General features: G+C 43.2%; 2 protein-coding genes across 2 annotated transcripts in view; both read right to left on the bottom strand.

Moving 5' to 3' along the window:
• The window catches only part of LOC307040841 (troponin I, fast skeletal muscle-like), a 9098-nt gene extending 6889 nt beyond the window's left edge, over window positions 1-2209 (bottom strand). Inside the window, exons 1-2 of the mRNA XM_079684008.1 lie at window positions 2124-2209; window positions 695-727 (exon numbers count right to left, since the gene is read on the bottom strand). Coding sequence (XP_079540134.1) covers window positions 695-702 — 8 coding nt within the window. The 5' untranslated portion in view covers window positions 703-727; window positions 2124-2209. The remainder of the gene's footprint in view (window positions 1-694; window positions 728-2123) is intronic.
• The window catches only part of LOC307040843 (troponin I, fast skeletal muscle-like), a 124725-nt gene that overhangs the window by 40844 nt on the left and 70697 nt on the right, over window positions 1-13184 (bottom strand). The gene's annotated exons all lie outside the window — the stretch shown is intronic.

Raw genomic sequence — 13184 nt, 5'->3', positions numbered from 1 at the left:
GTATTAATCTGTACTTTCGCTCTCACTCTGTTGCTGTTCAACTCCTGAATTTAATTCATATAGATCCATCTTATCTTATTCCCTAAATCCTCCCTTCCCCCTTCCTTTCCTTCGATCCCTCCTTTCCTTTTTATTTGTTCGTCTTTTGCTTCTTTCGTCTCTCCATAATACTTTGTTCTTTCCTCTGTGACCTTTCCTATATCCTTCTTCCTTCTGTTGCTCTTTTGATTTGATGTCTCATATTCTTCCTTCCTTTTATTGAGCTGATTCAGACGCCTTGTAATTAAACCTTGAGACGAACAAGTCCTTTTCTTTACCTTGGTACCCCTCCATGCTGACGCTTAAAATACAACTTTGGAATCAGGAATTTTGCACGTAATCAGAAATGCTGTCAGACTATGAGACAACATAATTAGGGAAGACCGTTAGCGCCACATGGGAACTTCTTTTGAGATCAGACCAAAGGTGAATTTATTTATTTTTGTTCTGAGATTAAAGTCAAAGCTCTAAGGAAATACCAACTCTGACTTTTTCCTCAGAATCCAATTTCAATCAACTCAAACATTTCAATCAACTCAAACATTTCAATCAACTCAAACATTTCAATCAACTCAAACATTTCAATCAACTCAAACAATCCTAACCCTCATTCGAAGGTAATTACAAATCACTCATTGATAGCAGAGACACTTACTCAGACATGATGGCGGTTGTCTTTCTTCACAGCCTGTTTGACAGAAAAGAAGAAGAAGAAGTTATTGAGAGTAAACAATGCTTTCATCCGCACTGCGCTTAAATACGGGAGACCCTCCTCCTCCTCCTCCTCCGGGTGGAAGGCGACCTCAGAGAGCTTTTGATGAGCAGCTGAGTGTTGACAGAGCTAAGTTTGGACGCCGGGGTTTGGGTCGCATGACGCCGGCGATAAGCTTCTCTGCAGGTGCTCAAACCCCAAGATCCCGCGGGAATTAACACTTCAACTCCTTTCAGGGAGGGGGGAATGTGCAGCGGCAGCGAGAAGACCCCCACACACACACACATCTCACACTAAATCATAACTATACTCTCAACGTCAACGGAAATATTCAGATCACTATTTTAAACACTAATACCACGCTTGAAGACACACACACACACACACACACACACACACACACACACACACACACACACACACACACACACACACACACACACACACACACACACACACACACACACACACACACACACACACACACACACACACACACACACACACACACACACACAGTTATTTATGACTATAAATAATTCAGGTTTCGTTTTCCGTCTCATTAAAAAGGCGGTAAAACGAGCTGGAGATATCTGAGCACCGGGAGATATTCACACTTGATTAAAGACTTAAATTGGCATGTATTTGCATATTTTCAAAACATTTCGGTATCAAAACATCTCTATGTTTAGTTTGTAACCACAACATTCAAGATTAAATGATTTAAAATCAAAATGCAATGTAAAATAACTCGTTTTTATCTTTTAGAGCATTTATTTACCCCTGGTATAACACCCAGAAAGGTCCAGCCCGTACGTTGAACACACATTCTGAAACTAATAGCTTTTAAAAAACTACAAAATGATCACCTAGTAGTCACAGCTAAATCTAAGAGATCACTTCCATCCGCTCGAATTCAATGACATTTCTGGAAAAACTCCTGAAACTGAACTGCATTAAAGTAGAAATCTCAACCCGAGGGCAGATTTTGTCTTGATGGCTAAATGTGACTCCAGAATACCTGGTAAGATCACAATCTGTTGCAGCACACTCTCCAAAAACAATCAAATCTAACCATCTTCTCTAAATGTATCCAGGAGATCTCATGCAGCCAAACACCATGACTCAGAGATCAAAGTGGAAACACTCAAAACACTCAAAACGCTCAACTTTACCGAAATCAGTCGAGTTTTTGAATTGCAGCCAAATGTTTCAAAACAGTCAGAAGCCTCTCCTTCACCCTGATCACATCCTCTGCACTTATTAACAATCCCCCGAGGTCGAGACCTTTTCACCTCAGCACCCATGAACCAGCTGCACTGATGCATGCAAGAGAGGAAGAGGAGGAGGACGAAGAAGAAGCTGGGCTCACCTACGAGGAGAAAGAGTCCAGGAGTAGGATAACACTGAGGAGAAATCACCCCGGGGTGTATATATATATATAGGGGGGCTCAGATATGGATATGGAGCCCCTGGTTATGGAAATGCAGGATCCTCAGACCAATCGGCCAGAAGCTGCTGGAATCTCATCGACCCCTGCCAACGTCTCAACAAGGCATCGTCGAGGAGGAGCCTGGGATCACTTTAGGACTCTGCTCAGCGCCACGAGAAGCTATAAAGAGAGGGAAAGGACTATAAAACCATCAGGGGCCAAAACGTTTAGCCGTGTACGAGGAAAGAGGAGAGTCTCTTCTGATTACTGCGAGGGTAGAAACACCTGAGGCTGCATCGGTGAGGAGAGAAATAAAGACTTTATGGGAGAAAGGGAAGGGGCCGTTCCAGGTGAAACACGTTGGCTATCTGTTTAGACACCATTAAATATTAAGAGCAGGGCTCTCAAGTTTTGAACAGAGATTTTGGTATTCCAACTTTTGGCTCCACTCAAAGTTCCCATGAAGCCCTCTGTACTGCGAATCTCAACGGGGGGGGGGGGAGGGGTGCTAGTGGAGTATGAAGCCCTCTGTATCGCGAATGTCAACGGGTGCTAGTGGAGTTCACACGTCTCAAACAAGCCTAGTTTGTTTACAAAATTGCGGCGCAACTTGGTGGGCGGTACCCTGGAAAGAAATCTCTGCGTGAGAAATACAAGGTGTGGCGTGTGAGCGTGTGAATGGAGGAGAGCTCTGTTAAGAGTCTTAAAGAAATACTTCCGCCACAAAATGATCAATCACTATTTGTTTTCACCATGTTAAACAAAGAATCTGAAAACTGAGTCTTGATGAATTTAAGTAAATCCGGTACACGCCAAACTATAAAGAGTGGTGCAGGAATAGCTCCGAAAACACTGGTTGTTATCCTGAAAAAACGTCTGTGGTAAAAACAAGATGAGGAGATTTTAACCGTTTTGCTCTACGACATAACGACATGCTGTAGTTCCTTTATAGCCCAACATTAGCCTCCTTTAGCTTAGCGGTGGTGACGTGAAGTCATGTGACCGTGCTGTAGTTCCTTTATAGCCCAACATTAGCCTCCTTTAGCTTAGCGGTGGTGACGTGAAGTCATGTGACCGTGCTGTAGTTCCTTTATAGCCCAACATTAGCCACCTTTAGCTTAGCGGTGGTGACGTGAAGTCATGTGACCGTGCTGTAGTTCCTTTATAGCCCAACATTAGCCTCCTTTAGCTTAGCGGTGGTGACGTGAAGTCCTGTGACCGTGCTGTAGTTCCTTTATAGCCCAACATTAGCCTCCTTTAGCTTAGCGGTGGTGACGTGAAGTCATGTGACCGTGCTGTAGTTCCTTTATAGCCCAACATTAGCCTCCTTTAGCTTAGCGGTGGTGACGTGAAGTCATGTGACCGTGCTGTAGTTCCTTTATAGCCCAACATTAGCCGCCTTTAGCTTAGCGGTGGTGACGTGAAGTCATGTGACCGTGCTGTAGTTCCTTTATAGCCCAACATTAGCCTCCTTTAGCTTAGCGGTGGTGACGTGAAGTCATGTGACCGTGCTGTAGTTCCTTTATAGCCCAACATTAGCCTCCTTTAGCTTAGCGGTGGTGACGTGAAGTCATGTGACCGTGCTGTAGTTCCTTTATAGCCAAACATTAGACACCTTTAGCTTAGTGGTGATGAAAGCCATTTAGCTTTGCAATGCTTGCTTTATTTTCAGCCAACAAAAAACGTAATAAATTCGCCTCTGTATGAAAACAGTTTTTTCTGTATTGACTGCGAAAGACTTCTTCCGGAATAGGCCTATGTGTTTTAAATACGGTTAATTATCAGTCTCAACCTCCAGCCGGACTCACAAGAGGACTCATCCTTTAAAGTTGGCCAGAAGTCAGATCTTCACCGCCGCCTCACTTACCGCCTTCAGCTGTGGAGATCGTATCGGATGGTTTTAAGCCTCCGTTTACACAGCTGCCCGACACCTCTGAACACAGGACGAGGCTAAAAGTTCACAGGCATGCTAACGAAGAGCTATGATGCTCATAGACAGCTTAAACTAGCGGATATATACACCAAACAAAGGGGGGGGGGGGGGGGGGGGACTCTTAAAAAGCCCTGATATGCATGCCTTAACATGCATGTAATAACTGTTAAAGGTCCCATGTCGGCCATTTCTACTGATCATAATTCCATTGTTGAGGTCTACTAGAATAGATTACATTGTTCAATGTTCCAAACTCACATTGGTTTCTCGTACAGCATCTCTGTATAGCATGTGTATTCACTCTGTCCTACACGGTTTGTTGGAGCTCCTGCCCCCCCCCCCCCCCTCCCGTGTGAGCCCACTGTGCTCTGATTGGTCGGGACGTTACGAGGCTCGCTGCTCAGTGAGCTGGCTTAATGGTGTGGTTTCCGGGTCGTTGATACAGCGAGAACAAGCTAAACTCATCCTGAGCACACAAACACTCACAGCCGAAGCAAAAACAATAAGTGTGGCTTGATGTTGAGAAAGAAAAAGGTTTATAACGCTGTGAGAATGGGTCTGCCGCTGAGAGCATTCCTCCACCATCCCAACTCGTCTATTACCAACCAGGGAGCTCTATGCAAGTCAATGGGACTCCCTGTTAGTTGAACATTTACGCTAAAGGAAACAAGAATGGAAAAAGAGAAATGTCCATCGAGGCGTTCTGGGGCAGCAGAGACAGGTCTCCTCTGTGTTAGAGTTTCACTCCCTACAGGCTGTACTTTGAGGGTTTGTGACTCTGCAGACCTTCATAACACACAAGGGGACGGGTCAGAACCAGACCTGGGACCTTTAAAACAAACAATGCAATAAAGCTGAATTAAAGTCCTCAATATGAACCGTTTCCACATCAAGTGGTTTTCTCTCTGAGCTGCAGAAAAGGGAAGGTTAAAGGGATCCTGTCTTTACCTTAACTTATGTTTGATCCATGATTTAAGTACTTTAAAGGGTTTAAAGGATAAAAACGAATATAAAAATCACAATAACTGGGAACAACGACATCTTATGAATGCCAGATTTCACACACAATTTTGACGAGACTTCCTGAACTTTGAAGACATTTTGCAAACATACGAACATGACACAAGTTAGAAAAAATAGGATATTCCCCTCTCTGATCTAAAGTGTTCTCGACATTATTTCAAAGGTTCCTACTCAGAATTTAAACTGGACTTTAACGCAGTCATGCAGCAGAACATAAACTCTTTTGGGAGTTTCCTGCAACCTTAATCGAAGGATCTACGGACCGGCAGACTTCAGAAACCCGGTTGAAAGAGAGAAACCAGCAGGGAGACTTTGATATCACTTTGAACTATTGCTCAATATAAAGTGCTTAGCTAGCTCACATTTCTGCCGTCTATAAATATCAGGTTTTCTGCAGAAGTGCCTGGTTAGCGTTTCATGTTGGACCGTGGATCTGTCCTCAGAAAAGCTTCCAGACCGTTCTCTGGCTGCAGACGGGCCTCTCATATTAACACTCAGGCTATATGGGCCGTAAAGATATCCGGGCAGCAAGTCAGGTGGGAGAGAAGGCAGCTTTTGATTTGGATGAAGTTACACCGTGTCTTGTTCATAAAAAGCATTCTTACTTAATTGCCAAAATGCCTCATGCAGCAAGGGTAAGTAAAAACATTTAAAGGAGTCGACGGGTTTAAAGATTGGCCTAAAATGATTTAAGTTAATGGAATGGAAAATATTGTGGTTATTGTTAAGCATCCAGTGCTATCGTTTACAGCTAGCGGCATGGCTCTATGGCGATGTCGCTCCAGAGTGAAATATATCTGCAAATATTGGCAAGGTGTTCCTGAAACTCAGCACGGAGATGAATGTACTTGAGAAGGTGAATCCTACCAAGTATGTTTCATCAGGACTTTTCATACAGCTCCACTAGCAGCTCATAGCTTTTGCCTGTCCTGTGCAACATCTACAGAACTACCGTACGTGATAACATGATGCAAACACGTTAAACTCGGGATGAATTATAATAACGTTGTTGACAGGGTGCTGATTAGATACCAAAGATCCTTCCTTCCTGCCGCGGTCAGACTTTATAACCGTCATGGACCCTGGCTGGTACTGAAGTGGGCCGGTCGGATAAGTCACTAGCCCCACCCCCCCCTTGCGGCACCGAGGTGGGCCGACGGTACCAAAGTGGGCCGGCCGAGAGTCCCAGGCTGATTTGTAGTCCCAGTCCGCCCCTGCCTGGTAGACACATATAACAACACAGACTATGCAACAACACCCCTTGTTGTGAAGGGCTTTATTTGTATTTCACGCTTGTAATCACTTTATGTAAAAAATACATATTTTCATAAATGTCTATATGCTACTTATGTCACTTCGTTTTACCTAAATTGCTGTTACAGATATGTTTTAGCGATATATGCCTACTTGTTTGTCATTATTTGTATTATATTCCAAAAAAATCTAACTCTCAAAAATCTCAAAATTCAGTTTTTTTCAAAAAAAAAATCAAAATTCTGGCTTTTTCTAAAAAATCTCAAAATTCTGGCTTTTTCTAAAAAAACTTTTTTTCTGAAATTCTGAATTCTGCTCTTCTAGGTAATCACACATCCTGTCATGTTCACAGCTGCAGTTGATACCTTTGATATCATGCTACTCTCATGTTGGAAGAGGACATTCAGTGTTTTCCCAGCAGCCTCAGTTGTACTTTACCCGTTAGCAACTGTTAGCATGCTTCAACACGGAGAATAACATACCTGACAATCATCAGCTAGCTATCTTTGCCATTGTGAGCATGTAAGCATCTAAAGAAAGCAAAGACTACAACATGAAGCCATCAACAACATTCTCTAATATCCAGGGAGGTGTAACTTCTTTCAAAAAGACGTTCGATAGTAGAAGTCTCTGAGAAAGGGGAGGTCACAGAGGTTGTTGATGGCAATGAAGTCAATCCGGTATGTGATAGGCAGGCAGTGGAGGGCATGGAGGGCATGGAGACGTGATGTAAGGATTTGGTTCTAGACTCAATCTCTACTTTCAAGTCTTCTCCAAAACAGCATAATGTTCCTTTATTCAAATATGGTCCCATGTAGAGATAGTGTAGGATTTAAGGCAGGGCTTCCTTGTGTTGGACTTCAGTTCGTCTTTACATCTTCAACCCTTTCTCAGTTTGGGTTCAAAGTGAATTCTAACATTTTGTTTGGCTACAAATATCTTGGAGAGCGTTTGGTTGCACTCAGCTCCACCCTCTAGTGTCCAATCTAATTAAAAATACCAAGATGGCAAGGACCCATTGCCTCACATAGTTGTTAACTGTAGACTCTTAGACCTCCGAACTGTCTCAGTGTTCGTTTCCCCCTCTCTATTTATACGCTATTTTCTTCAGACCTTTGGCTTTGATTTTGAGACGCCGTGAAACAACACAGAAAAAGCAGAAAGGCGTTGCGATACCATGACATAAATGTGTTTGCTTTTTATACGCTATTTCTCAACATTGTTCTTGCTACTTGTTGAAGCTATATATCTCTTTATATTATTTACTAGTTTAACATTTATTTTCTTGCTGTTTTATAGTGTTTATTGTAAATGTATTCTTAGTTAGTCTCATAAGTTAAAGTAGTTTCTATGCTTTTATTTTGAAGGCATGTTTTGGGCACTGGGTGATTAGAGCACCTGGTGTAATTGTATATATTGGAGACAGGTAGAAGTGGAAGCCAGAGTACTAGTAGGCAAACGTTTTTTTACCAGGGTGTTTCGAGCCACAGGAAAGGCTTAAGGAACAAGCCATAGGAAAGGCTTAAGGAACAAGCCATAGGAAAGGCTTAAGGAACAAGCCATAGGAAAGGCTTAAGGAACAAGCCATAGGAAACCTGTTCATTGTCAATGATATTGGATCATAGTAAATGTACAACGGAGAATCTTGTCTGGACCTGGATCATTGCCCTGCGTAAGATCTGCTGACGAGTGCCTCAGCGGAAGTATTATTTTAAGTTAATTATCTGTTTTATTTCTATATGGTTTTGGCCGCTACACTACTGTTGATTGTTTTGAACCGACCTGGCAGCACTGAATGGCTTTAACTCTACAGGCTGACCTGCAGCCACAACAGCAACAAAGATAATACAAATAAACAATTTGATGAAAACAGTCAGTTTTTTGCGTCTTCTTATTAAAGAAATGTCTGTAATTGAAGATTTTCGGGTGTATTTTAAGCCAGCCTTGGACACCCCGTGGGACAAATGAAATATTTAGAGCGTAAGACAGGGAGCGTTATTTAGTCATCGTAGCAACATATCCACAGATAGAAGATGAGCAGTATCTATGAACAGTTGATTTAACGTGACACAAGTTATGCAGACGAGCTAAAGATGTTATATTATCAAAGTGTTCTCTCAATGTTCATATACGGAGACTCCTTTTGAAGGAAGGTCTCAGGTATGGGAGCTTATCTCAGAGTTTCCAAGCAGGAAGTACAAACTCCCGTCGATATTTCCGACTGGGAACTCGGATACTCCCACTTCCATACCCCAATGATTTCTTAAAAGGTGTTTTAAAGACCCTGTGTGCTGCCCCTTTAAGAGGGCCTGCAAAGGGTTTTGGGTTTTGCACTGTGTCCATAAATGCTTGCCGTAGTTTCCTGTTTCGGGCTGTCTATCGAGCACATGGGTTGTTTCCTGTCAACTAAATCCTTGCTCAAATCCTAGGGTCTTTATGTCTTTTTACAAAAAATGGAAATGAAAATGGAATTGAATCAGTAAACATCCAAAACTGAGCTGCTGTCTCCTGGGTGTTTATTTCCGTGTTAAGCTATCTGCTAAGCCTGCAATCCGAAAAGTATTCTTGCGAGGGCAGAATACCCTGAATAAGTGGACGACAGAAACGTTAGACATCCTGGATCCTGTCTGAATGCACCAGAGCAGGGGTGTCCAAACTATGGCCCAGGGGCCAAATGCGGCCCATTTTGAAGTGGCCCTCAACTAATTAAAAAAGTATAATTAAATATGGCTCACAAATAAAACTTTTCCACGTCATATATTTCTTATACTTCTTAAATATGTATGTGAACATATAATACACAGTAGCATTCATGTGTTAATAAGCCCACTGTTCACATACATTCAGTCAATTAAAGTCAACAAATCTTAGTTGATAAACAAATTAACTTATTTACCTAACCAGCTTGAAATAGACCTTCATATTTCCTTTCATTATAAGCAATGAGCTGCAAACAAAATAAATCAAACCCTCTGGAGAGCGGAGAAGTTTCTTAAAGCGTATTCAAAGATAATTGAGCTACATTTGATTGATTTGCTAACTTATAACTGAACTTATGAGGCGATAAACCTCTCGTGAGCGGCCCAGCCATTCCTTTGGTTTTCTGTGTGTGGCTATCAGTGAAAAACGTTTGACACCGGAGCATGTGAGCAGCTGATCAGCAGTGATCACCTCCACCAGTAAAAGGTGTGAGAGTTACACACAGTTAGCAGACTATAGGGGGGAGTCTGGGGGAGTGAGGGTGGAGGTGAGGATGCTTTCAACATGCAACTTAACTGGCTCGGAGAAACAAGAGATGGGACCAGGACATTTGTTAACGACGGAGGTCAGAACTGGGAGCACAAGTTGTTTGTCTTGTTTACAGCTTTAGCATCAGCTGGGGTTAGCTATTGTTAGCAGGTTGATAGCTTTATTTAGTCACAGATAGAAGATGAGCAGTATCTATGAACAGATGATTTAACGTGACAAAAGTTATGCAGACGAGCTACAAATGTTATATTATCAAAGTGTTCTCTCAATGTTCATATACGGAGACTCCTATTGAAGGAAGGTCTCGGGTAAGGCGACGTCAGAGGTCGCGTTAACCGAACATTTTCCGTCTATGACGTATGTTTTTTTAACAATGACGGAAAAATCTGAAAGCAGTCCGTCATTTTGAGAGATTAGAACAAACTCAGAACAGCGCCAAAGCCTCACCGCAGCGAGGCTCTGGTGGTATGCCGTGTTATGCATGCCGGAGAAGCTGATCAGCAGTGATCACCTCGGACAGTAAAAGGTGTGAGGGTTACACAGCGAGAGGACTATAGGGGGAGTCTGGGGGAGTGAGGGTGCTGACAGCACGATGATGGAGCTGAAGGCATGCTGGGAATGTGGTGTCACGGGGAGATGCTGCCGGGGGGTGCTCAGGTTCAGAGGTGTTCTCCACTCGAGCCTCAGGAATGTCCGGGACCTTTCCTCGCCATGTGGCGGCGTTTATAACTATATGTTTATGTTTACATGGACGGTGATTCATAAAACTGAGGTGGTAGTGGCCGTTCCTTTAAATGCATCCGCCACCTGGAGGAGACGGGACCGCGGGACGGTTAGCTTTGGATTTACTGCCTGTCAATACCGTGTTTCCAATATGAATGTATTTGCCACGAAGGGAAATCTAATTAAAAAAAAATGTTTCTGGTCATTTTTTTGTTTGTTTTGCAATTTAACTTTTAAAGGGGACCTATCATACAAAATCCTCTTCTTCATGTCTCTTCTACATCAACATGTGTCCCCTCTTCTCCATGTCTCCTCTACATCAACATGTGTCCCCTCTTCTCCATGTCTCTTCTACATCAACATGTGTCCCCTCTTCTTCATGTCTCTTCTACATCAACATGTGTCCCCTCTTCTCCATGTCTCTTCTACATCAACATGTGTCCCCTCTTCTTCATGTCTCTTCTACATCAACATGTGTCCCCTCTCCTTCATGTCTCTTCTACATCAACATGTGTCCCCTCTTCTCCATGTCTCTTCTACATCAACATGTGTCCCCTCTTCTCCATGTCTCTTCTACATCAACATGTGTCCCCTCTTCTTCATGTCTCTTCTACATCAACATGTGTCCCCTCTTCTCCATGTCTCTTCTACATCAACATGTGTCCCCTCTTCTCCATGTCTCTTCTACATCAACATGTGTCCCCTCTTCTCCATGTCTCTTCTACATCAACACGTGTCCCCTCTTCTTCATGTCTCTTCTACATCAACATGTGTCCCCTCTTCTCCATGTCTCTTCTGCATCAACACGTGTCCCCTCTTCTCCATGTCTCTTCTACATCAACATGTGTCCCCTCTTCTTCATGTCTCTTCTACATCAACATGTGTCCCCTCTTCTCCATGTCTCTTCTACATCAACATGTGTCCCCTCTTCGTCATGTCTCTTCTACATCAACATGTGTCCCCTCTTCTTCATGTCTCTTCTACATCAACATGTGTCCTCTCTTCTTCATGTCTCTTCTACATCAACATGTGTCCCCTCTTCGTCATGTCTCTTCTACATCAACATGTGTCCCCTCTTCTTCATGTCTCTTCTACATCAACATGTGTCCCCTCTTCTCCATGTCTCTTCTACATCAACATGTGTCCCCTCTTCTCCATGTCTCTTCTACATCAACATGTGTCCCCTCTTCTCCATGTCTCTTCTACATCAACATGTGTCCCCTCTTCTTCATGTCTCTTCTACATCAACATGTGTCCCCTCTTCTCCATGTCTCTTCTACATCAACATGTGTCCCCTCTTCTCCATGTCTCTTCTACATCAACATGTGTCCCCTCTTCTTCATGTCTCTTCTACATCAACATGTGTCCCCTCTTCTCCATGTCTCTTCTACATCAACATGTGTCCCCTCTTCTTCATGTCTCTTCTACATCAACATGTGTCCCCTCTTCTTCATGTCTCTTCTACATCAACATGTGTCCCCTCTTCGTCATGTCTCTTCTACATCAACATGTGTCCCCTCTTCTCCATGTCTCTTCTACATCAACATGTGTCCCCTCTTCTCCATGTCTCTTCTACATCAACATGTGTCCCCTCTTCGTCATGTCTCTTCTACATCAACATGTGTCCCCTCTTCTTCATGTCTCTTCTACATCAACATATGTCCCCTCTTCTTCATGTGTCTTCTACATCAACATGTGTCCCCTCTTCGTCATGTCTCTTCTACATCAACATGTGTCCCCTCTTCTTCATGTCTCTTCTACATCAACATATGTCCCCTATTCTCCATGTCTCTTCTACATCAACATGTGTCCCCTCTTCTCCATGTCTCTTCTACATCAACATGTGTCCCCTCTTCGTCATGTCTCTTCTACATCAACATGTGTCCCCTCTTCTTCATGTCCCTTCTACATCAACATATGTCCCCTATTCTCCATGTCTCTTCTACATCAACATGTGTCCCCTCTTCTCCATGTCTCTTCTACATCAACATGTGTCCCCTCTTCTCCATGTCTCTTCTACATCAACATGTGTCCCCTCTTCTTCATGTCTCTTCTACATCAACATGTGTCCCCTCTTCTTCATGTCTCTTCTACATCAACATGTGTCCCCTCTTCTCCATGTCTCTTCTACATCAACATGTGTCCCCTCTTCTTCATGTCTCTTCTACATCAACATGTGTCCCCTCTTCTCCATGTCTCTTCTACATCAACATGTGTCCCCTCTTCGTCATGTCTCTTCTACATCAACATGTGTCCCCTCTTCTCCATGTCTCTTCTACATCAACATGTGTCCCCTCTTCTTCATGTCTCTTCTACATCAACATGTGTCCCCTCTTCTCCATGTCTCTTCTACATCAACATGTGTCCCCTCTTCTCCATGTCTCTTCTACATCAACATGTGTCCCCTCTTCTTCATGTCTCTTCTACATCAACATGTGTCCCCTCTTCTTCATGTCTCTTCTCCATCAACATGTGTCCCCTCTTCTTCATGTCTCTTCTACATCAACATGTGTCCCCTCTTCTCCATGTCTCTTCTACATCAACATGTGTCCCCTCTTCTTCATGTCTCTTCTACATCAACATGTGTCCCCTCTTCTCCATGTCTCTTCTACATCAACATGTGTCCCCTCTTCTTCATGTCTCTTCTCCATCAACATGTGTCCCCTCTTCTCCATGTCTCTTCTACATCAACATGTGTCCCCTCTTCTTCATGTCTCTTCTACATCAACATGTGTCCCCTCTTCTTCATGTCTCTTCTACATCAACATGTGTCCCCTCTTCTTCATGTCTCTTCTACATCAACATGTGTCCCCTCTTCT

This window comes from Notothenia rossii, assembly GCF_949606895.1.
Source record: "Notothenia rossii genome assembly, chromosome: 5".
Taxonomy (NCBI): domain Eukaryota; kingdom Metazoa; phylum Chordata; class Actinopteri; order Perciformes; family Nototheniidae; genus Notothenia; species Notothenia rossii.
The sequence above is the reverse complement of the archived record's forward strand: the minus strand, read 5'-3'. Positions and strand labels throughout refer to the sequence as shown.